The following is a 25,173-nucleotide window of genomic DNA, read 5'->3' as shown; positions in this document are numbered from 1 at the left end:
AGTGGCAGATAAAACCTTCTGGAAGTCCTCCATGAGACTCCAGATGCTGGAAGCAGAAAGCATGCTTTCCAGCTGTTTTATGCTTTCCAAGAATGCTGCTGCTGCTGGTGCTGGTGCTGGTGCTACACATTCCCTGGTGCTGGGTCTTAGAGCAGCCCGGCTGAGGAGGTGGATACACTCAGGCATCTCAGTGAGGCCTCCCTGAGGGACACTCCTGCTCTGGAGATGTCCAAAGCCAGGTGAGGATGTCTAGCTTTGCCACTTGGGCAAGTTGCTTCCCTCTCAGGGTTTCTGCAACCTCATCTGTAAAATGGAGACAATACTCTTACCTTGAAGGAATCGACTCTTTGTGGTCCCATGGACTGTGCCCCATCAGGCTCCTCTGCCCATGAAATTTTCCAGACATGAATAATGGGATGGGTTGCCATTTCCTACTCCAGGGGATCTTCCCAACCCAGGGATTGAACCCATATCTCTTGCACCTCCTACGTTGGCAAGTGGATTCCTTACTACTAGACCCACCTACTAGCCTAGACCTAGTTTAGTGTCTGGTTATATTCACACAACCCACTAGAAGCATAAGTCTCAGTCTTAGGTTTATAGCAAAGATCGGTTCACCGAAAAAAAAAAAAAAAAAACTTGAATAATATCAGTACTTGGTTTTAACATTAATTACTTTCATAATGATATCAAGTGCAAATTAGCAAATTAACATGGAATATAAAACAAATATACTCAGAGTTCACTACCCTGCAGCCTTGCTTGCAGGAAGCAACCACCACCACAACCCTGAAAGCATCACAGCTGCACTCCACCCATGATGACGAGGAAAGGGTACAGCCTTTCGATGAGTACAGTATGAGGACCACGCTGGAAAAAGTTAAAGACACTGTATTTGACTTCCATTCCCCTCCTTATCAGTTAGATTCCCACCTGAGACAGATGGCATGCTCAAAAGGTGGTGTGTTGGAGGCGTAACACAGAGAGAATGGAGAGAGCTGTTTACAGGATGCAGGCAGGATTAAAGGGAACTAACATTCAAGGTGTAGCAACAGCACAGAGGTATTATCACCCTTGATCTGAAGGGGGAAAGGTATTAAAAAAAAAAAAAATGGTGTGAGCAGTGCCTGGTGAGAGCTGAGACTGGAGAGAGGGGTTGCCTGATAGGAACTAGAGCCAAAAAGGCAGTTAAGGACAAAGCCACACTGATGCAGGGAGAAAGCAGGAGTTAAGTACTCCTATTGCTCTATTCTTCTGCTCTCCTTGCTGGCATCATTATCCCCACATTGGCCAAATCCAACTGGAAGCCCCAAGGCAAGGAAAATGGATCAATGCAACTCACAGAGATTGGTCTCTGGGGCAGAGGACCAGAGAAGGAAGCTCAGAAGAATAACAGAGAAGAACAAGCAAAGTCTACTACCCAAAGTCTACTACTACTGTACTGCTTTAATCCACACAAACTAATGAACTGAGACACTTCCCCCACCTTAGGGTCCTCCTTGGCATTGCTCACTCCTAGCCTGCTCACCCATTTCCCCACTCCCACCTTGCTGACCTAATTAACATATGCCAGGCTTCTCTCCAGACCCCAAACTCTGATTTGACAACACCTGAGCTAATTGAGTTCAGGAATGGACCCCTGGGAAGCCAGCAACCATCCTTCCGTGGGATGTCTCAGAAGTCTGGCGCCAGGCCTGATCTCAGGATTTTTAAGGTAAGATAAAAATAGCAAGCATTGAGTAGAAAGAAAAGTCTGTGAGTAAAACTATCCACTTGAAAAGACACAAATAACACTAATAAGCCTTGTCCAAAGCAGGTGTACCTGGCTGAGAATGAGGGATTTATTTTCCTTGGAGGTGGTGGCTGGTATTTGACATTCCAGTTACACTTTACACTTCCAAAGGGCTTTGCTTAGATGTTCTCCAAGCATGGTAATGCACTAGAGATTTTGCTACGTTTGGGGTCAGAGACATTTTTTTTTTCTAAAGGCATATAAGACTGTTGGATGTGCTTTGTAGCCTAAACACTGAGCTTAGAGAACCAATGCTCGGTTTATGCTTAGAAAAACTAACAATTCTCCCTAAGTAAGCTGTAAAAACAGAAGCTGCATTTAGCTAGAGATTCATTGCTGCTTGAGACTTCTGTGTACCAGCCCACCTCCCCCGAAGGCAACTCCCCAATACCAACCCAAGGAAAATTAATAAGCTTTGAAGGTGTGTTGTTTGTCTGTCCTCCAGCAAAGGAAATATTTTATTTTATTCCCCCGGTTCTGGTAACTAAGTGAAGCAGAATTCAAAATCTTACTAGAGTTGTCTTAGCCCATCCAAGCCCTGTCTGAAATATGTGGGTCGTTATGCAAGAGATTCAGGAATGCACCCCCAGACTCTAGCTCTTCCAAGCCTCCTTAGTGGGAGGTGATAATCAACTTGTGAATTTTTACCCCATCAGTTAGATCTATGTGTATGGGGCAAAATCCTCTTGTGGCTTGGTCTTTACTATTTGTCTTGATTAGGCCCCTGTCCCCCACTAAGCTTTCCTACACGTGCAAAGTATATGCAAAGTATCATTTAGGGTCTTCAGCATGCTTGCTTCATTTCCAATGGACTTGGACTCTCAGATAGAAACTATTTTTTAAAGGGAATCTTTATCAAATAATTCTAAAAGACAGGACCTAAAGTTTCCTTATACTTGTACTGTCTCAGATTCTGAGGATTTTAGAAAATGTCTTCAGTGATACTTCTCCAAATGAGTACCAAGTGGCTTCTTCTGACTCTGTCCATGACAGGACTGGGGAAATAGAGAGGGGGATCCCAGGGAGAAAGAAAAAAATGTTTGGGTGAATCAAGGGTCCTGCTTTCTCACCTCCCTGCCCTGCAAGTTCTAGTGCTGAGGGTGGGGAATAGCTTCCCAGAATCCCCAACTCATTTCCTTCACCTCTCCCAGTGAATGCTTCCTGGACCCAGGCCCCACAGTCTTGCCTGAGGTCACCATAGCTAGTGCAGCGATGGTGCAGGTCCCCCTAGTGTGCCTGTGCCCCGTCAGAGGCGGTGGGGAGTGAAGTGGGGGAAAAGAAGGGGGTAAGCAAAGAGGAGCTCCTGGAGCTGGACCGACTTCCCTGGTGGCTCAGATGGTAAAGAACCTGCCTGCAATGTGGGAGACTATGGTTTGATCCCTGGGTTGGGAAAATCCCCTGGAGAAGGGAATGACTACCCACTTCAGTACTCTTGCCTGGGAGAATCTCATGGTTAGAGGAGCCTGGCAGGTCCAAAGGGTCGGACATGGCTGAGTGACTTTCACTGGGGTTTGCCGAGTCCTCGGGAGAGGGAGGCACAGGGATCTCTCACCTCTTAGCCCCTTGAGCCTCCTCTCCCTTAAAGATCCTAAAGGTGTAGCTGATGCAGCCACCGGACATTTTCAGGAAGCACATTTCTTTGCTCTACAGAGAGCGGCCCTGCGGGTGGGGAAGATTGGGAGGGGATTACAGGCAGTGTCTCGATGGATGCTTAGGCATGGCTGGGAGCTCAGGGTCATCAAGTGGGGACTCCTTTCTCCCTGCCATTTGCATCCGGGAGACACCGTGATTTCCAGGAGCCTAGCTGGTGACTACCTCCAAAAGACTGGTAAAAAGGGAGGGCCGAGTGTGCCCAGATGCCCGGTCCACAGCAGCCAGCATCGCCCAGGTTCCCAGATTTCTGTAAAGGCTCTTGACTGTGGCTACCTTTTATTGTACTTACACTCTGCACTCACCTAGTGTGAGGTAGGTACTAATGTGCCCATTTTATAGTTGAAAAAATGGAGGCTCAGAGATAGCAAGTCTCCTACAGAGTACAGATTGGACTCTGATTCCAAATCCGTGATCTTAAACATAAACGCTATAGTCCTGTCAACTGCAAGAACAAGCCAGGTTGGAGCTTGTGTAATGACAGACTCACTAAGACTGAGAGACCCCCAGCCTCAGAGGTGCCAGCCGTGCACAGAGGCATGTGCAGACCACTGCTTCGGCTGCTGAGAAGGCTTTGCCCGGTCTTGGAACCTGAAACACAAGCTCTACTTTTCCTCCCGCTGCTTGTTGTCTTTGGAGATGCTGGAAAACGGAAAAAAGAAAGAAAGAAAGGCTTTTGCCCAAAATTTACAAAGAAACTTAGAGCACAAAATTAGAGCAAACCGGAGGAAACTCTTTGTGCTACCTGTTATCCCAGAGTCTTTTCAACTTGCAGAGAGAGGCTTCCCTACTCTAGGAGCTGAGTCACACCTCCTCACCTTCCATCACCTAAACGGTTTCCTTCCTAAGTTCACACAGATCCTGGTTCCCCTGGGTGGGATCATCAGGCCTGCACCAGCCACTCCAGACTCAGGGGAAACTGAGGCCCAAAGTATCCATCCAGGCTCCCCAGCAAATTGAAGGTGGGTTGCTGCTGCTACTGCTGCTAAGTCGCTTCAGGCGTGTCCGACTCTGTGCGACCCCATAGACGGCAGCCTACCAGGCTCCCCCGTCCCTGGGATTCTCCAGGCAAGAACGCTGGAGTGGGTTGCCATTGGGTGCCAAACTCCTGACCACGCCCCTCCACCCTGTTGGAATTCCTGTCTACATCCCCTGGTGTCTTCTCCTAGTCGATGCTTCCTCCCTCTCCCATCCCTTGGGACGGGTTTATTCCCATTCCAGCACCTGCAGGAGTTTTAGAAGTTTCTGCCCCAGTGTAAACTGACCTTCAAGGCAAGCACTACGCTTTATTTATTGAAACCACTTCTCTTGCCGGGTGGGTTGTCAGGGGAGGGTCACAAGGAGGTCAGAGAAGACTAGCAGATTCACAGTGGAAGGTATTTTCTTAGAAGGAGGCCAGTAGGGTGAGGAGAGTGGGATGCACCCCGCGGACTGTATCATGGAAAGCATTTGAAAGAAAACAAACCGACACCAGATCTGTTAGAAGCCTAAGCCTCCAAGGTGGTTCGGGTTCCATGCAGTGCCAAGTCCCTCTCCGGAGCCGCAGGACTGGGGTCCAGGTAGGGAGCTGTCCCAGGAAGAAAGAGCGGTCTGGAAGCAGCGAGTTTGCCCTTCAGCTCCTGGGGCGGGGCGTGGGGCGGGCCGGGTAGGGGGGCGCTACGGAGCCTTAGAGCAGCTCTCAGCGCCGGTGCCCGTGGGATGTAGGGGACTGGGACATCACGGACACCAGATGCTGCCTGGTGGCTTCCCGAGTGACAGCAGCCCAGAGGAGAGGGAGGAGAGTTTTATGTTTTTAAACATAAAACTTCAGGAGGAGAAGTTGACCCACTGGGTCTGCAGTTAATACCTTGTAACAACAACATGGCAGGTTCGGAGAGGTTTAGTTGTCCTTTAAGAAAATGATTACATCACACTGGGAAGGTGCGTGGAATAAAATGCTTTAGATCCTAAAGACTGGAAGACAATGAAGGTAAAAGCCTGAAAACTTTGAGCGCGCCGCCACCTCCGTGGTGCGCTGAGCGTCTGGCATCCGGGAGGGTCACTTCGGGGACTCTTGCTGCGCCACCCGTCCTGGTCGCGCCCCGCCCCTCAGGTGCCCCCCGGAGTCCCGGGGCGGAAACGCCGCGCGCTTAGCGCTGGGCACAATCCGGGACTAACAGTGCTTTTCCTTCTCATTCCGTGGGATCGGCTTCATCCCTTGGCCAATTTAAACATATTATTTAAACACGGAAGTTTCCTTTACAGATTGGAGTGAAACATTTTGCTTAATGGAAAGTAGATGGGGTTCTTCAACTTTTAATCGATATCTTTGTTGAAAGGTGCGGTTGGCCGCCTTTTCACAGCGGGGGAAAGTGAAAACATTTGCCTCGGGTCACATGTTGAGGGTTCTAGATGAGCAACGGCGGCCGCTGATTCTGCCAAAGGCCGGGTACAGGTGAGGTGGGGGCATTTCCCATTTGATCATGTCACCACGATGATTTAGGTTAAAATTAAGCATCATGTACATGGGAAGAACCAAGCCCAGCGGGCCTGAAAATCCAAGGATCCCAAGGTTCTGAAGCCCTAACCATTATGCTAAAAATATCTGTTCATCTATTTGTTCATTGTACGGTCCATTCATTTCTCAAGCCCATTGAACTGGGACAAGTCCCTGAGATCCTCTCACTTGGACCAGCATCTTCTCCCATCTGACACCAACCTGGCCAGTCTCTGGATTGGAGCAGTTAGTTCAGTGATCGAGTCAAATCTTTATTGAAGTCTACTAACCCCCAGGCTCTGCTGCAGCAGTGGAGACCACTGTAGTCTGCACCCTCAGAGAGTTTCTAGTCCAGTGGGGGAGAGAAAAAAAAATGAAAAGACACAAATGGAATTTGCTGTTGAGGAGGGATAAAAACCTGGCAGGAACTTAGAGCAAGGTGTGGACCTAAGATCCCCTGGAGATGGAAATGGAAACCCACTCCAGTATTCTTGCCTTGAAAATCCCATGGACAGAGGAGCCTGGTGGACTACAGTCCATGGGATGGCAAAAGAGTTGGACATGACTTAACGACTAAACAACAGCAACAGAAATGGACCTAAAGAAGGCAGACCTCAGTTAGTTGGGGAAGTCTGCAAATTTCTCAAGACCCACTGGACTTGCACTGGACTTGCACTGGACTTGCCACCACAGTGTTGGCATCCGCATTTCCTTACTTTGATCCATTTGCGATAGACAACCAGGATGGCAGCATTCAGAAAGTGGTGAAAGAGCCTGCAAATTTTGCTGTATCCTAGCAAAAGGGAATGCTGCCAGGGAGCCCTCTTCCTAGTGTTTCTCTTTACAAGAAAACTCACTGCATGTGAGCTAAGTACTGGTTTTACTCTGTGACCCTTAGGACAAGAAAAATCAAACAGCTTCAAACAGATGTACTATTTTAAAACAAAGCTTTCCCTAGCTCTGGAATAGCTTGCTGGAAATCCCCAAAGCAACCACTCAACAGTGTCCTCCAATCGAATTTTAAATAATGAACATAACCTCCCTCTAGCCATGCCACGCCAATCCAAAAGCACAATTTTAAAATTAGGAGAGAGATCAGGAAGCCAGTACAATGGGAAAAGCCTGGCTATAACACATTTTTACCCTTTCACCCCCATGTGTAGGATATGATTTATATAATTGTTACAAAAGCATCTGTTAAATAGAACTATGTAAATTTGAGGGTAATCACATTTGAATAGCCCAAGTTAAGCCACCAGGTCAGGCTGAAGGGCCGTGAGAAAGTCTTGGGTGTACCTGTGGTGGAGACCAGTGGATGGAGAACGGGGAGTTCAGGGACTGAGAAGTTAAACGTTCCTTAGCAATTAGGGAAGGATTGAGGTCTAAGCGAGCACACCCAACCCTTTGTTTCCATCACTGCTTCCCACTAGCCTGAGCTTCTGCCATTTGGAGCAATGGAGGTTCTGACATATCAATGCCTACACCTCCAATCTCCCAGTTGCATACCCGGAGCAGCATAGGAGGAAAAGATTGGGATCTCAAAGCTTTCTCCCCCTCAAACGCACCCCACTCCACTCCTTCGGGGGCACACAGTAGGGCCTCAGCCACTCTAGTCCTTTTCTGCTCTCAGACTTAAACGTTTGTCACATCTCCCTATAATTTTTCAACTCTGAAGCAGTGCATTTCCAGTTACTCCCCCCAAGACCCCTTCCCTAGTGGTTTTCAAGTAACCACAGGGGGAAAATACGGGCACCACTACGCAGAGATAGCCACTCCAGGAGTGTGCAGGGGTGAGGAAAGACTTTAGGGATTGGGCCACTTTCTCCAGCTGGCGTGAATAAAGCTGTCTGGTGACTCGGAGAAACAGCTGCCTGGAGACACGCGACGGCCTCGGGGACCTGGACCAGCGGGGGGTTGGGGGGGGTGAAGCGTTTTATGCGCGACCCTCCAAGGAGAGAGGCCCTGGGAGGACCGACTGGCTTCTGACTCCTACCTCCCAAGGCTAGTGATGGCCTAGGAGTGCAGGTCGCCCTTCCCAACCTTTCTCATTTCAATACATGAAAATGAGAGTTGATTTTGGCAAGGCGCTGCTCGCTCACGGCCAGAGAGACGGTTTTGTCGCCCGCGGGCGGAGGCCAGGTGGGGAGCAGCTCCGGCTCCGGCTCCGACATCCGGCTGTGGGCGAGCCCGGCCCGCGACCCGGGTCGCTCAGAAACCCGGCAGCGGCTCAAGGAGCTGTAGGGGAAGGGACACACCCAGGGATGAAGAACCGGGATTAAAATGTTACATTAAAAATTTTTTTTTCAGTAAAGTGAAAGCCCTGGATGTACATGTCTGTGGATCCACATAAACAGATACCTGCCGGAAAACGCAGACTTCCCCACAGGGAACCGACAAGGCGGGTTAAGGCTGTCCCGTGGCCCCTACCTACTGAGGGTCAAACGCCTAGTGAATTAATTTCTTAAATTGATGTAATGATAGAAGCCACCACTTCCCTGGTGGCTCAGTCGGTAAAGAATCCTCCTGCAATGCGGGGGACCTGGGTTGGATCCCTGGGTTGGGAAGATCCCCTGGAGGAGGGCATGGCAACCCGCTCCAGTATTCTTGCCTGGAGAATCCCATGGACAGAGGAGCCTGACGGGCTACAGTCCACGAGGTCACAAAGAGTCGGACACGACTGAGCAAGGGCAGAGGAAGAAAGGAAAGGAGAAGAGAGAGACAGCGGAGGAACAAGGAGCTCGGTGCTGCTCTTCTGACCCTCTGCGCCCTCACCCTGGCCTGGGCGGCGGCGGGACTCGAAGGCCGCGTCTCGGCGGCGGCGGCGGCGACTGCGGGCGGGAGGCCGAGGCCGGCGCTGGGGTCCGCCCTCTCGCGGCGCCGGCCCCTCCCCAGCTCCCGCACACACCTCTGTCCTCGAGGGCCAGGCACACGCAGGAGTAGACAGTTGCTTCAAGTGTCCCAAGCCTTCCTCGGTCCTAAACCGACCCGGGGCCCCGTCCCAGGCGACTGTGAACCAACCGCGTGCAAGGCGACAGATCTTAGTTTCTCGGCATCTGATTCTCCCGGGAGGTGGAGGATCGAAGCTTCTTATCTGGGGGGCGGGTGGGAGCCTGAGGAGGAGCTCCGATCACCCTGCAGCGAGCGTGCACCCTGGGCCCGCGGCCGCGGGCGAGATCTGGCCGAGGCTCGTCGGGGAGGGGAGAGCTGGCGGGAATAGGGTACACATTTTTAGACCCCGCCGCCTCGGGCCCTGCTGTCTGCCACGCGTCTAAACGGTCCCGCTGAACAGGTAGGACTTGGTGCCGCCAAAGGCAGCCAGCTGGGCCCGAGGCGCGAGCCCCCGGCCTTTGCTTCCAGTCGTCGCCCTCGACTTCTCCCTGACCGAGTGGAGATCTGCGGAAGGGGCTCCTAAGCCAGGTAATGCTGGGAGAGCGGAGCGAAGGTGGCTAAGTTCGGTGGGTGGGCCAGGCGCCACAGGCCCCCGGGGCCCGACTGCGAGGAGAGCGGACCCCAAGGGGGTAGAGGGCGCAGCTTCCGGGAAGGGAGGGGCCCCTTCCTCCGTCCTTGTTCATCTGGAGGTACCCGCGCACCTGCCATCGCGACTGCCCTGACTCCCTCCATCCAAGGAGCCTGCCCACCCCGCTACCCAGGCCACTCCAGGCGCGCTCTGTTCGCCCTGGCACAGGCCACTTGAGCCCGGGACACCCCAGAAGCCGCCACGTGGCTGCCCTCGGGGCTCCTTTACCTCGAGTCCCCCACCCCCCACCCCCCGCAACCCCACCTCCCCAACACAGAAGGCAGGTCCAGTTGCCCGAAAAGCGCAATCTTTCTGCACCGCGTAAAGGCAGGGCCTATTAGGGAGAAAAGGTTGGAAATGAGCAGGCTGCAGCAGCCGGCCTCGTTACCTGGTTGCTGGTTAGCAACCTAGAAACAGCAGTTTTGTTGGTCGTTAATTTTCCAAACCAAAGACCAAATAGGGCACTGATGATTCGCTTTTAAATCTCACGGAAATGCCCGACTGGCAGCAGGGTACACTAGAACTTCACCTTCTAAATTTGTTAGGTGTCTTGGAACACCGCGACTGAGATGGAGAGAGGCTAGAAGCTCACCGAGCTGCCGCCTTTCCTTCTTCTTGGCCTCAGGCAGTCGGCTCTAGGAACCAAAAATCTCTGGCTGAGAGAGGCGTGCGAGGTTCCAGTCTCGCCTGCTAGTGCTGGCTGGGGGCGCCTGCGGCAGGAATCCGCCCGCGTTCCCTTCCTACGACAGGAGGCGCTGTGATCGCGGGAATTCCTCGGGCTGCCGACCGGGTCCCCATGCTGGATCAAGGTTCTAAAACTGGCAGAGCCCACTCTTCACCACCGATCTTGAGCTTTGGAGAAGCCCTGAAGAAACTTCACTTTGGCCATCCGCTTTGAAAAATGGGCGTTCCCCTCCTCCCCCCGCCCCGCCACCAAGCTGAATTTTTTGTAAGATGAGGTCTAGTGGGTTTGAGATGTGTGCTGAAAGGAAGATTTTCTTTTTTTTTAATTGACTCCCTTTACGGTTACAGCCTTTGGTTTGGTTTGTTTTCGCCTTAAAGCTCTGGATTTTTGTGCAACATAAAAGTTATTGCTAAGTTGTTACTACCCATAGAAAATACCCTAGTCATGCTGGATGTGGTGGAAGAGCCAAGAGGGCGTTGGCGAATCACCGCGGGAAGGAACAAGGAAGCTCATTAGCACTGAAAGTACCCCCACCTCCCCAGGCAGGCTGAGGAGCCTATGCATCCGTGTACTTTACAAATGGGACTAAGGTCCTGCTGTTGATGGGAACTTTGCACAAAAGAATTAGTTTCTGACTGTCGCCCTGAGAAATATGTGCAGACCCACACGTTTGCAGATACATTTACACAAATTGATGGGACTGGCTTGCAGTCCCAGGGACAGGCTGCAGCTGGGGAGGGCGACTGGCTGCTGAGTTCCAGGTGATTTAATTTCACTCTCAAGCCTTTCCTTACAATGTGACGTTACTCACCACCATCACCACCCCCCTTTTTTTTTTCTTAAAGGAATTGGAATCCAATGCTTTTATCTTTTTTTTTTTATTTCCTTAACTACACATCTTCACCCTCTCATGCTCTCCTGCTAATTTAAGAGATTTGTTTGGTTCAAGGATTTAATGTGATTCTCTTGCCAGATTTCAAGGAAGAAAGGTTTGTAAGAACAAAGCACAGGGGGGGAAAGGAATCTGTTTGGAAGACAAGTTAAAACACATTTCTTAAAATGAGATTAATAATAGTTTAAAACTTTGCCAAACAAGAATATTTCGCGGATTCTTAGTCCTTTCAGAAAGGTTTTTTATTGCTGCTTAAACCCAGTGGTTCTCCGAAAGTACAGCACATACATGGCCACACACACACTCAGAAACACACAACCACCATAGCACAACCTCTCACCAACTCACTGCCTACCACCCAGTCACTTTGTTTGGTCCTCCCCAGGGCTTGTGGGCAAGCCACTACCCAGAGTCTCATAGAAGCCAAGAGGCTTTGCTTGAAGAAGCACTTCCCACGGATGTCCAGTCCCAGCCCGGCCACTCCAGATCAGAGATGGGACCAAGCACCGCCGTCATCACCGCTGGCTTCGGCCTGGCACCTCTCTAGCCGAGTAGATGCATTCCCGCGCCCGAGCCCAGCCTCTCCCGGCGCGTATTTAGGGAGATGTCCCCTCCCCCTGACCTTTCCCTATCAGAAACCAGACGGTCGCCTCCAGCTCAGTCCTCGAGGCTGCGGAAGGGGGGCGGGAGGAGGAGCTGGGCAGAGGGAGGACGGCCCTACTCGGGTCCGCCTGCCCTATCACATAGACATCTGTTCTCAGTTTCTTCCTCTTCATAATCGCTACAGATGACAGGGGGAGTAGAGCGGATCGAGGTGGAAAAAAAAAAAAAGTTATGTCATAAAGATATAAAACGGTGTTGTGACTCACCTGCTCTTAGCCGCAGGTACGGGTTTCGTGGCAGCGTCTCCACTCTGCTAGCCAGGAGCCGGAATCGGCCTAACGTCACCTGGGTCGGCTGACTCAGATGGCCGAGTTTCTAGTGACGGGGCAAAAGTGGGGCTTTTTCCGTTTTCAATCCTGAAGTCCGGGGCGGGGGCCGGGGGCGAGAGAAGGAAGTCTGAATTTTCCAGTCTCCCGGGGTTGAACTTTTAGGTCAGGTATCAGAAGGGCGGGAGCTGGAAGCGGGCAGAAGAGTAGGAGGCAGGAGGGGCGCGGGACGGGGTCGCAGCACCGAGGGCCGAATGTCCCCCAGGGGAACCCTGGGGTCATGTAGCCGGCTCTACCCCCAGGAGCCCGGGCTCCAACGCCATCGCCCCCAGCGCTTCATCGGCTGCGCAGTTCCCATCCAAAACCCTCGCTAGCCCTCCCGGCCCCGCCTATTTTTCTTTTTTCCTCTTCCAAAGAGGGGTTACACACACCGCCCCCCGCCCTCCACCACCACCACCCCGGTTTCCCTCTTCCCCCAGCCTCCCGGCTTAAACCAATTACGCCGCTTGGCAAACAAAGTGAGGGTCGGTTTGGGGGAGGGGGCTCGGCGGGAGGGGGCCCAGGGGGCGCGCGCGGCGGCGGCGCCGCGGCGGGGCGGGAGGCGCGGCGGCCGGACTGGCGGGCGGCCGCCTCGCAGGTGCACCTCGGGCTTTGTAGGTGCGAGCGTCTTTGTGCGGCGGACAAATGGGGAGAGGACGAGGAGGTGGGCACTCGAGCGACGTAAGATCCACATCAGCTCAACTGCACTCATCTCGCAGAGGCCGCCAGCTCACTTCCCGCGGAGGCGCTCCCGGGCGCCGCGCTTCGCGGCCGCCGCCTGCCCCCGCCCGCCCCGCCGCCGCCGCCGAGCACGCCGCGCCCCGCAGCTCCTGGCTTCCTCCTCGCTAGGGTGGCGTTGGGCCGAAGCGGGCGCTCGGGTGACTGCAGCGGGCTCGGCTCCCCGCCCCCCGCCCCGGGCCGCGCGGCTGCCAGTCGCTTCGCACAGGGCTGGATGGTTGCACCGAGCAGGGTGGCTCCAGGATGTTAGGGACTGTGAAGATGGAAGGGCACGAGAGCAGTGACTGGAACAGCTACTATGCGGACACACAGGAGGTGAGAGGTGGGCGGCAGGCGGGACGTTCCTGGAGCCCGTGCTGGGACGGGGGAAACCTGGCGAGGCGGGCAGCAGGCGGACTGGGGGCGTCTCCTCCGTGCCACCGGTGCCTACCCACCCGGGTTAGCCCCGGCCGGGCCTTGGCTAAACGGGCCTGGGGGCCGGATCCTCAGCCCGGCCCGGGGACGGGATTCCGGCGATCGGCGCTCAGAGCGGGCGAGACGGTTTTAGGAAACTCTTGCTGTGAAAGCACCCGTTCTTTGGGACGCACTTGCCTCTTGCTTGCGGAGAACGGGAGCCAGAGCCCAGACCCGGGTGTCGCGCGCGGGTTGGCTGGCTGGCGGAGGCATGAGTTTGAGGCAAGTCTGAAAAGGCTAGAATTCGCCCGGGGGGCAGTTTCTTCCTTCCGTAGTTGAATTCTCAGATGTCTTCTGATGAAAGCGCTTAGCCGCTAATAATGCGCCTCTTGATAATGAAATGATTCTGAAATTTTGTAAAAGTTCTTCAAAACCCCTGTTTGGGGAGAAGTGTGCTTCTTCCTCTTTAGAACCGCTGGGTGGCGCTAGTGCGAGCTGACTTTTCCTCCAGCACTCCGGGCGGGCGGAGAACCTGTTTCTCTTCATTGTCCCCTTGGTGGCACGTTCGTGTGGTTTATTTTATCAATACAGTGTGCACAAAGGGATTGCGAGGAAAACCAGGTACAGGCAGGACCACCTCCTACTCCTAAAAGTATTTCTCTGAAAATAACTGGCGATTACCCTCCAAAAATTTATCATTATTGAAAACGTTTATTGAAACTGCCTTGGATAATCTTGGGAAGAGGAAAAGAAAAGTAAAATATACTTTAAGACATGGACAGAAAAACATAAAATCAAGAAATATTTTCATGCTAATTAATTTATTTAGATTTATATATGTATATATTCACAAACATATCCCGAGTTTATTTGCATACTCTAGCAGAATGTGTGCCTAATTAAATGTTTGTTCACCTTTTATGTTTTCAAATAAAGTCATGTTTTCAGATGAAAATAAACGTAAGGATACTATTATTTTTATTAAGTTAACAGATAAGTAGTTTTTACATTTCTATACTCTATATTTTTAACATATCTAGTGCTCTCAGATTGCCATTGATAAGTTTCCCCCTACTGATGATTTAAGAAGGAGCTCAGAACACTTCCTCAGATTTAATTCACATACAGTCATCTCCGCTCACTAGTGAGTTAAATTCTCTATGAAAAGAGCTTCTTTACAGGTTAGAATTGGGAAGTAGAATAGCATTAAGAGAAAGCAAGTGAACTTTGATTTTTTAATTTTAAAGTATTTGATACTATTCATATAGTTTCAAAAGCCAGGTTTTGAGATGATCAGGGGCAAAATATCAGACTATGTAAAAAATGTGATTATTTCTATAAATTTTGTCACCAAAATTTTCAAACATTAGGGCCCTGGAAACAGGTAATGAAATTAGTGCAAGTTTATGAATGGCTGTAAAGTCATGTTAAATGTAGGTTGTGCATTGATATTATTATGTACCCTCCCCTACTCTTTCTCCTATTATATATCTATTTTTTCCAAAAGTTACTCAACTTCTGAGTTTTTTCCCTTTTAATATTACAATTGCTACAAGTAGATGGAAAACACTACTTCTAAATATAATGAACAACAAAAAGTCACCATTTGGTGAAAGCTGCTAAGATAGTAAAGCCAGTTGTTTGGAAATGTTTGGTCATATGGCCATGGATGATTTGCTCTATCAGGGAGAGGTTAACTAACAGTCACCCGGAACAGCGCGGGCCGCTACGTGGTCAGCCCAGGCCTGGCAGGCTTAGGCGAGATGGGTGCAAATCTGGGGATGTTGCCCGCCTAGGGGTGGGGGCTGGGGCATGGGGGGAAGCAGTGTCATACCCACCGCACGCTTAAGGTGGAGCGAATAAGCAGAGGATCCGAGATATTAATTCTATTTTCGGAGTTTTAACTCCTTTCAAGCAAAAGGAAGACGGCTTTGCCGAGGCCGGATCTGGGGTGGAAAGTGGGATACCGCCTGGCAATGGAGGGGCCCTAGAAGCCGGCCCCTAAGCCTGGCGTGTAAGGCGATTACACATCTTCCTGGGGACATATTTTCTGTGAGTTCTTGTCTTTCATGCCTGCCGAGCTAGGATTTCCCCCCCTGCCGTGCACGACATCTCTTTGCTGACTCTGGGGAGGGCGCCCGCCGGTTTGCCCCTGGTTGGGGGATCTTAGACTTTGCAGAAATGGCCTCTTCTCGTTTTCGGATTTGCCGGGGGTGGGGTTGGGGAGGGGGCAGTAGCCGCCAGCGCGCCCACTGCTAACTCAGCCCTTCGGGGCCTCTTCACGCTGTCTCCGCTCCAGGCCTACTCCTCTGTCCCGGTCAGCAACATGAACTCGGGTCTGGGCACCATGAATTCCATGAACACCTACATGACCATGAACACCATGAGCACCAGCGGCAACATGACCCCGGCTTCGTTCAACATGTCCTACGCAAACCCGGGCCTGGGAGCCGGACTGAGCCCCGGGGCGGTGGCTGGCATGCCCGGCGGCTCTGCGGGCGCCATGAATAGCATGACGGCGGGCGTGACGGCCATGGGGACGACGTTGAGCCCAGGCGGCATGGGGGCTATGGGCGCGCAGCCGGCGGCCTCCATGAATGGCCTGGGGCCCTACGCGGCCGCCATGAACCCTTGCATGAGCCCCATGGCGTACGCGCCGTCCAACCTGGGCCGCAGCCGCGCTGCCGGCGGCGGCGGCGACGCCAAGACTTTCAAGCGCAGCTATCCTCACGCCAAGCCACCCTACTCGTACATCTCTCTCATCACCATGGCCATCCAGCAGGCGCCCAGCAAGATGCTCACACTGAGCGAGATCTATCAGTGGATCATGGACCTCTTCCCCTATTACCGGCAGAACCAGCAGCGCTGGCAGAACTCCATCCGCCACTCGCTCTCCTTCAACGACTGCTTTGTCAAAGTGGCCCGCTCCCCGGACAAGCCAGGCAAGGGTTCCTATTGGACGCTGCACCCGGACTCCGGCAACATGTTCGAGAACGGCTGTTACTTGCGCCGCCAGAAGCGCTTCAAGTGCGAGAAGCAGCCGGGCCCTGGGGGCGGGGGCGGCGGCGGCGGCCCCAAGGGTGGCCCAGAGAGCCGCAAGGACCCCTCGAGCGCTGCCAACCCCAGCGCCGACTCGCCCCTTCATCGCGGTGTGCACGGGAAGGCCGGCCAGCTAGAGGGCGCGCCGGCCCCCGGGCCCGCCGCCAGCCCCCAGACTCTGGACCACGGCGGGGCGGCGGCGACAGGGGGCGCCTCGGAGTTGAAGACTCCAGCCACCTCGGCTGCTCCTCCGATCAGCTCTGGGCCTGGGGCACTGGTATCCGTGCCCCCCTCCCACCCGGCGCATGCCTTGGCACCCCACGAGTCCCAGCTGCACATGAAAGGGGACCCTCACTACTCCTTCAATCATCCTTTCTCCATCAACAACCTCATGTCCTCCTCGGAGCAGCAGCACAAGTTGGACTTCAAGGCATATGAGCAGGCACTACAGTACTCGCCCTACGGCAGCGCATTGCCCGCCAGCTTGCCCCTCGGCGGCGCCTCGGTGGCCACGAGGAGCCCCATTGAGCCCTCAGCCCTGGAGCCAGCCTACTACCAAGGTGTGTATTCTAGACCCGTTCTAAACACTTCTTAGCTCCCTGGGACCGGGGGTCTGTCTGGCATGGCCATGCTGGTAGCAGGAGAGAGAGAGAGAAATCAACAGCAAACAAAACCACACGTACCAAGCCGACAGCAGCATAATGAAATCCCAACTATTTTTATTTCCTTTTTTTGTGTGTGCACAATCTTTCCCCTAGTGCAAAAGACTGTTACTTTGTTACTGTTGTTCAAAACGCCTTGTGTATATTATTACAAAGAAAACCAACCTCAAACCAACAAAAATTGTCCTGCAAAGTTTAATGATCCACAAGTGTATATATATATATAAATCCTCCTGCTTCCTTGTCCTTCTCCCTTTCTTCCCTCTTCCCCCCCTGCAGACATGTTCTAGTCTGTGCAGGATTTATTTAAAAAAAAGAAAGATGGTCAAGCTTGTAAAATATTTGTTTGTGCTTTTTTTCCCCTCCTCACCTGATTCCCCTCCCCCCTCCCACAGACACACACAGTTTACAGGTCCATGGCAATACTCTTAACCAGAAGAACTGAAAGGGTGAAGAAACAAGTAGACACCAGGACTGTTAAAAGTACTGAAGGACAGTGCTGCTGTTACACAGCAAAACATAAACAGATTAGAGCCACTTTTTTTCAGCTTGCATTTCAGATACACTCAGATAGCAGATGTCTCTAAATGAAATACATATCTACCATATATATGAACTTATTTATGCACATGCTCAGATATGTAGACATCATCCATATATTTATATAACATATAAAGGTAATAGGTAGGTGATATACCTGCTCTTGAGTTGCCGGACCAAGAAGTTACAAAGACACCCTCTTCCCCTCCCCTCCACCCACACATAGCCCTGGGAATCAATTCCTTGAGAATTGCCCTTGTCAATAACTCTACTCCTTGTTTTGCAGAGGGCCATGGGCATGTCATTCTGAGGTCATATAACATGTGTAAAATTAGCTTCTTTGTATTTATACCATTTAAAGGATATTTTTTTTTCCAGAAAAAAAAGGGGGGGAATACTATTACCATGTTGGAGGAGAGATAAGTTATAGGGAGCTGTATTTCAAAATTTGGTCCAAGTTCCAAAATCCAATTGATTGTGGCCATTTTAATTATTGCCATCGTGTGCTTGTTTCATTCAGTGTTAATGCACTTTTCACAGTTGGACATGGTGTTAGTATAGCCAGACGGGTTCCATTATTATTCCTCTTCGCTTTCTCAATGTTAATTTATTGCATGGTTTATTCTTTTTTCTTTACAGCTGAAATTGCTTTAAATGATGGTTAAAATTACAAAATAAAATGTTAATTTTTATCAGTGTGATTGTAATCAAAATATTTTGATTTAAATAATGAAAATGAGAAATTTTAAGCTGTGGAATATGTTCTTGATCATTTGCAGCTAAGGACTTTAAATAAATCAAATGTTAACAAAAAGAAAATTTCTGCTATTTTCCTTAATTAAATCCAAAATGGATATTCTGAATATGATATTTTTCAAAGCCTGGCACTGAATAGAAATGACAAAAATGAAAAGAATCTTAAAATTTTTGTTTTTTTATTTTTATTATATGAACGTGTAGCTAGGGAAAAGTAATTAAGGAGATTCAATAAAAGTAGATAAATTAAAAGGTAGATAAATTGATTTAATATCATAAGAATTGAGTTTTTGAAAGATTCTTTATTCCTTGTAATGTTTACTTCAATTTTTGACAAGGGCTTAAGTCTTCTGTGCTTCCTTTGAGCCTTTCTACAATGAACTCAAATATTATTAATTTAACTACCTTCCCCCCCTTCTCCAGTGTATCATTTTCCTTTATCTGAAAGTATTTGAGTGAGAATAAAATATCAGATGTAGCCGATAAAATTAAGTTGTCTACAAGAGAGGATCCAGAACTGTCTTTTTACTAAAGGAGAGGCGAAAATTAACCATCACGGCAGCTTTCGAGGAGGCCCAGGGAGGCCCGGGTTAATTCACTCCTGCAGGGGAAGCTTTGTGCCACCAGGACGTTTCAGGGTTGTGGGTATTTTGTATTTTGTGAAGATATTTTTTTAAAATATTGTTACAAATTTTTTTTCCCCAAGAACTTAAAAACTGATGATTTGTTTGCCTTCTAAGAAGCTCAAATGCAACTTCACACCTCTGCAGTTGGTTGAGATCACAAAATCAGTAATCTCCTTTGATAGTAGGCTCACTTTCCAGTCCACCTATTTCTTTGTCAGCCTCGTCGGATTGACGTCAACAATAACAACACTAGCCCAAGCAGAGGCTGGCCTGCCTGAGCCCTTGTGTATGAACTCCATCCTAGCCAGGGCTTGAACTTGGACAGCCTTTACTTTGATCGCCTACTCCTTACCGCAGACAAGATAAAAAGAGCTGTGTGAGTCCCTTAATTATCGAGTAATTGCCTCCCCAGATGACAGAAGGGGTGCCATGTAGCACTTGAGAAAAATCCAGAAATCCAACCCCTCGCTCTCACTTCAGCTAATGAAAGGAGGAGATGGAAACTATTGATTTGAGTAATTTCAAAATTTAATTTAGAGGCCTCTCGGAAGGACATTAAAGTCTCAAAGAGAGGGAAAAGCTTTCAATCCCAATAGTTATTTATATTTATACAATGGGCAACGTTGGCAAATTCGAGTTCCAAAAGTAATATAAAGGCATGAGCTTGATCCTCGGAATCTTACTCGGACCCACTGAACCTAAATCGTCTTACTTGTTCCCTTCCCTTTTTCTAACAAATTAGCAGTAAAGTGTCTTGCATTCACCCACCAGGCTTAAGTCGGCCTCAGTTCTTGGTGTCTTACTTGGCGGAGACTTTTTCAAGGTTCGCGGGGGACCGTGCGCGGCGGGTTTACGGCCGAGGCCACTCTGGAGACCCGCCTGGGGAGCTAGCCCGGTGGATCGCGGCGAGCGCGGCTCGCCTCGTGGGCTTCTCTGGCTATTTTCTAACCGCACCCTCGGCCACCTCTGGGCGATGCCATCTGCGCCCGGTGTGTTAGGACGCGCGCGGGCTGGGCGCCGGCGCGTCCGGTTGCCGGGGAAGGAGAACAGAGAGAAGGACCGCAAGCATCTTGAGGTGACAAGTGCAGTTAGTTCTTCATTGTTTGGGCATTTTCCCCTCCTAGCGAATAAATCTTCTGTTGAGCCCGAGACCTAAAAGTCAACAAAGAAGGCCAGGCGCCTCGTTACCGCTCCTGCGGCCCCAACGCCCGCGTTGCCGCGGCTGCTCCCGCTGCGTAATCCCTTCCTCGGAAACCGGGACACACAAATGCCGGAACGCCCGGGGCTGGGACGCGGAGCCCCAGGGCCAGGAGGAAAACATCTGTGGTTCCGAGGGAGTGCTGGGACCCTCCCGGAGCGCGCCGGCGTCCCGCGACCCCCTCCCACCTCCCTTTTCGTCCCGGAGCTTCCAGATTTCTACACCTCGGACGCTCCTGCAGCAGACGGCCGGAAAGGGGATGCTGACCGCTCACCCGCGGTCCACCCGACTCTCTTTATTTAGGAATTTCGCCCGAGGTGGGGGAGGGGTCTCCCGAGGGGGAGGGAGGGGATGAGAAGGGAAAAACCTTCCTCTAGAGCCCTGTGCAAAGCTCCGGAGGCCCTCCGATCCACTGACTAACCGCAGAGCAAACATTTTTAGAAAACAAGAAAAAGGTTTTGAGAGTGAGTATAGTGTTGGGGAGGGGAGCTTCTGAAGTTACCTTCACCTTGTCCCAGGCCTGAAACATTTTTTTTAATTGATAAATTTAGGGATGAAGAAAAGCTCACCGGTTGTGTTCAGAAACTCCACAACTTAAATGTGTTTCCAAGTAGAAAGCAGCTCAGCGTTTTCCACAGGATAGCTACCAGTGTTTAAACCGAAGATAAAATTTAATTTCCATTGTGCCTTCGCGATCCCCTCATAGTAGAAAAAACTGGTGAGAATCATTATGGCAGGAGGGATTAAACAAAGAAAATCCTATTAAAGTTCTCAACTTCCGTTTTCAGTCTCTGAAAGCTAGATACCCGATTGATATTACTGAAAGTATAAAAAACATTATTTTACTCAGGAGTCTAACAGATTTGAATAAGCCATGGCAGTAAAGAATTCCTGGAGTGATAGAAATGGAAAACGTCGTTGTTTTGGCACTTTAAATAATTGATCTCAATTCCACGAAAATGCTTATTACATTTCTTTGCAGAAAACTTCTGTGATCGATACAAATTCCTCTCAATGCAGGCCAGTGTAGGAGACCTGTAGCCCAAATTAATTAACCTTTCCTCAAGATCAATTGGTCTTCTGTTGATTTAGCAGTAATATTGCAGAACATTTAGCTATAATGTATTTTAATGTGATACTTCAATATGTCAAGAGGAAAAATGCTTTAAAAAGATATAATTGTTTAAATTATGTAATAGGTTAATAATTTGTTTAAATGTTTTACTTTCAAAAATCAAATTTAAATTGCTTATTTGAATTGTAGTAAAATGTGTTTTGCAACTAAATGGAGTTACGATAATGTCTAATTACTTCAAGATAATTATGTGCAAAAAGGTGATTATTTGTAAGCTACCTTGGACTAAATAGGAAATTAAATTATGCTGAAATCTAGAAATAAGATTTTCCTGAACTGAAAGAATCATTGGATATGTAGAAACTCATGAAAGTAAGAATGTAATAAAATGAAATAACTTGGGAGGTTTTACAACCTTACTACTCAAAAATAGAATCCATTTGGAGAGAGAAAAGGTTTTTAAGAAGTCATTTATTCAAGATTTATTTTCTACAAATGATCCTAGTGTATCCAATTAACATTTAAAAACAGATTACTTTAAATATTCTCATTTTCCCCCCCTTCCAAATAGTAAAGTTTGAGACCATAATGTTTCCACTGGTGTTTCTCTTTTTAGCTCCCGGTCTAGCTCAGTTCATTGAACTTTGGACAACTGGGACTGCAGCCTTCATCTTTTTTTTTTTTTCTTCTCCAGCCATCATACTAGTAAGCAATTTGGGGCTGGAACATATCCATTCTGTTCAACTTTAACTTGTAAAGTGCATGCATTTTCCTTCTTATGAATATGTCTTTTAATCTGACAAAGGAGACATTCTCCCTTGCTACCTTTCTTTTTCTAACTTCCTCATTTCTCCAATTATATTAGCTCTTGAGTGCACAAGAGCAAAGCTCATGGTGAGCATGAGCTCCCTTCTGCAACCCTGGAAAGTGAGGAGCATCCCTCCTTCTAGATATCACTTCCTGATGTTTTGGGGTTCTCTATGTCCTAGTCAACTTAGAGTATAAAAGCAGAATATTCTTTCTCAAAATCCAGAAAGGAAAGGGCTTGGATGGAATAAATGCTTGAAGACCTCAGAATTCAAGTGGGATGCCAGTCAAGGCACATCCAGAGCAAGTGGAGACCAGGTCTGGTCAGTGCTACTCAGTGTGAGTGAGATTGCCTTGGGTTGACTTTCTATTTCTTTTCTCCTCTTCAGCATTACACACCAAGGACTTTTTCTTTTCTTTTTCTTTCTTTTTTAATTCCTGAAACTAAGAAAAACAACCTGGAAATACCCCTTCCCCCAAGCATGGCCTGGAATTAGGGGAAAATGTTTTCAACTGGAAACCTCCTTAGTTTCTTTCCCCTCTCTCCCATGAAATTTCAGTTAGTCCTTTGCTTGTCTGATCATGTCCCAGGTCCGCTTTCTCTCTCTGTCCCCCTGTCTCTCTCTCTCACCCACACACCAAGGAGTTGTTATTTTAAAACACAAACAATTTAATGAGAAGAATGCAAGGGGCTTCTTGGGGGTGGGGGAGTGTTTCGTTTATACATTTAATTTTAAGGACACGTTATGCACTAGGGAGAAAGGACACTCCCGCTTAGTGCTGCACTCCTGGAAAGCTGATTTTCTTGGCGCGATTCAGGTGACTGGGGTGTTTCTGGGGCGTTCCAGCAGCCCTGGGTCCCACCTGGGAGCCTACTGCTTCAGTTCCAGAGCCCAGCTACAAACGCCTAACCGCAAAGCTCCTCAACTCGGAGGGCCACCTCCTGCCGCGTTCTCCACCGCTTCTTCCTAGGTGGAGGCCGATTCACAAGCTCCAACTGCAATGAGCCGTGTTGTAGCGTAGGGCACCGGCCAGGTTTCTTCGCCTCTGCATGGAATCACTGCCTTCTGCTGACACGCGCTTCCTTTGTGTTATGCCTGGCTAATATATTAATGGGGCGGATAACCCAGATCCTTTGAGGAGGGGTAGAGGGGGGTTGGAGACAAGGAAGGGAGAGAAGGAAAGAGAACGGATCTAGCTGCTGACCCTTGGGCCAAAGTGTTGAGAGGCGAGCGGGCGGCAGGAGAGGGAGGGGGGCGCGGGTTGCGAATCCAGGTGGGGAAAGTTCACGTTGAGGGCGCTATAAGCAAACTTAAATGCCTGCACCAAGCGATTTAGAAAGAGCGATCTGATGCTAATGTGCAGCCCCGGGTTCAGAACTGCGAGGCCCGGACGCCACGCATGCTGGAGAACCTGCCCCGCTGGCCGAACGGGCCATGCGCCTCCGGGTCCCCCGCTCCGCGTTCCGCCCTCACCCGCCGCCCCCCGCCCGGAGCTGGGTCGCCCTGCGCGGTGTCCTCGAGTCACAGGTGAAAAATCCTAACTGCGTGTGACACGGATGCCCCTGCCTGCGGTGTTGTTACACCTCCGCAGACTGATCCAGCTCTAGCTGAGACAGCCACCTTAGATGCTGGATCCCAGTGACTAAACCTAAAGACTTCCAACCTCCTTCACCCACTGCCTTCCCCAGCCTCACCTCCAAAGGGCTGTCTGGCCTCCCAGTCGGGGGTCTTAACTGATTAACCACGAAGGCATCCCCTGCGCTACGCCACGAAGTGGCCGCGAGGAACTGCGACCCCAGGCCCCAGAGGACGCTCCTGGTGGGTGCGGGTCTGTTCTCCGGTTCCGGCCTCTCAGCTGGTACGGCCGAGCCCCCTCTCGCCAGGCCTGCGGCCCCGCCCGCCAGACAGTGCCGGCGCACCCCCGAGACATATGCTATCCGCAGGCCGTGCGGCCCGACGTGGTGCTCATTGCAGAGGCGGTTCTCAGCCCATCAAAAGCCCAGGCTTTCTTCAGCCGTATGGGCCGCGAGGTGAACAACAATGCCCGGGCCCCTTCACTTCAAAAGCGGCGATCAGGGGAAAGGCTCCCCTAGAGAATTTTTTTTTTTTTTCCTCCTCTGCCTTTCATTCCAGGTTTAAAAAAAAAAAAAAAAGGCATCAGCAACTCCAGGGCCCGGGCGAGCCTAATGCCCTTTGATGGGGATTGAATTCATTATCTCCAATAACACAATTGTGCTTGGCCAACGAAAAGAGCAAAGCGGGGCTCTATCCCGCCCGAGGGGCCCGGCCGGGCGGGGCGGGCCAGCGAGGCGCGCTCCTGGGACCCGCTCCGAGGCGCAGTTGCAGCGGGCCCGGCCGGGATGCGACACCCCCGGCGCGCGGGGGCGCGGGCCCTCCAGGAGGCTGCAGGACCCGATGGCGCCGCCCGCGGAGGCAGCGGGGAGGGGGTGGGGCGGCTCTCGGGCTTGATTTATTTTTCGTGTCTCCCTTTGCAGCCATGCCCCGAGGGCTGGGTGTTTACTCTCTTCCCTCCCGGCCTCCAGCTGTGAAGTAGCGGGGCCCCCCGCTCGCCCGCCAGAAAGGACGCCCTGCGCCCATGGCTGAGCGGGAAGGGCTCTCAGCATCCTGGCAGCGCAGCCCGACCCCCTGGAGTCCTGGGCTCCAAGCCAGCTATAATCGCAACGCAGCACTGATAAACCCGGCTTTAAAAAGCCCCTGTCCTGGAGCCCGCTCCGCTCAGGCTTTCACAGCAGCCACCTGCATTAATTGCAGAACCGCACCAGGAGCCTGAGCCCCGACGGCCGGACACCACGTCCGGTACCCAGGCGCCAGGCCCCAGCCCGGAACTTGAGGTGCTGTACCTTCGCTTCCGGTCGGGTGGACACTGCCCGGGACCCCTACCTCCACGCGAGCGCCTCCTCCCGGCTTCCTCTGCCATCTTTGCCCTTTCAGTTTCCTCCGGGCCCTGCGGTCCTGAGTGGACGCAGGTGAAAACAGGGGCTAAAACGGGTACTGTTAGGTACCTTGATTTCAGGTGTGTGTGCATGCGTGTGCGTGCGTGTGCGTGTATACATTTCCCTAAGAAGCAAGATCAAAGAAGACTTCTGTAAGTGTCTAAAATTTGAGTCATTTCATTGCTAGGCGTACTTTCTACGCAACCCTATTTCCCCTGTCACTCATTATTGTGGACAGTATGTGTTGCAGTTTTATTTCAATCAGATAACGAATAATAAAGAAAATAGAAACTTTTGTGCGTGTGTGTGAGAATACATAAAATGCTCTATGGTAATAACCATGGGTTAGGATTAGTCATCCCTCGCCGATTAGTCATGGCTATCCCAATCTTGAAGCTTTCCC

General features: G+C 50.7%; 1 protein-coding gene and 1 long non-coding RNA gene across 2 annotated transcripts; one reads left to right on the top strand and one right to left on the bottom strand.

The window, feature by feature from the left end:
• The first annotated feature begins 12,799 nt into the window (after window positions 1-12,799).
• FOXA1 (forkhead box A1) lies at window positions 12,800-18,044 on the top strand. Its single transcript, XM_027521639.1, has 2 exons — window positions 12,800-13,033; window positions 15,411-18,044. Exons 1-2 carry the CDS (start codon window positions 12,962-12,964, stop codon window positions 16,743-16,745), a joined length of 1,407 nt encoding a protein of 468 aa, XP_027377440.1. The 5' UTR covers window positions 12,800-12,961; the 3' UTR covers window positions 16,746-18,044.
• A 1,200-nt stretch (window positions 18,045-19,244) lies between these two features.
• LOC113879825 lies at window positions 19,245-23,181 on the bottom strand. Its single transcript, XR_003507466.1, has 2 exons — window positions 20,502-23,181; window positions 19,245-19,886 (listed from the first exon to the last, which is right to left on the bottom strand). It is a non-coding gene; the product is annotated as an uncharacterized LOC113879825 (long non-coding RNA).
• Between the last annotated feature and the right edge of the window lie 1,992 nt (window positions 23,182-25,173).

The sequence above is a fragment of the Bos indicus x Bos taurus genome, chromosome 21 (genome assembly GCF_003369695.1).
Source record: "Bos indicus x Bos taurus breed Angus x Brahman F1 hybrid chromosome 21, Bos_hybrid_MaternalHap_v2.0, whole genome shotgun sequence".
Lineage (NCBI taxonomy): Eukaryota > Metazoa > Chordata > Mammalia > Artiodactyla > Bovidae > Bos > Bos indicus x Bos taurus.
This window is presented reverse-complemented; position numbering and strand designations above follow the sequence as displayed.

What these genes read in the sequence shown, in the direction of transcription:
- FOXA1 (XM_027521639.1), top strand. Translation starts at nt 12,962, where the DNA reads ATGTTAGGGACTGTGAAGATGGAAGGGCACGAGAGCAGTGACTGGAAC. An exon ending in ACTATGCGGACACACAGGAG is followed by an intron (nt 13,034 to 15,410) that starts GTGAGAGGTGGG and finishes TCTCCGCTCCAG; the next exon opens with GCCTACTCCTCTGTCCCGGT.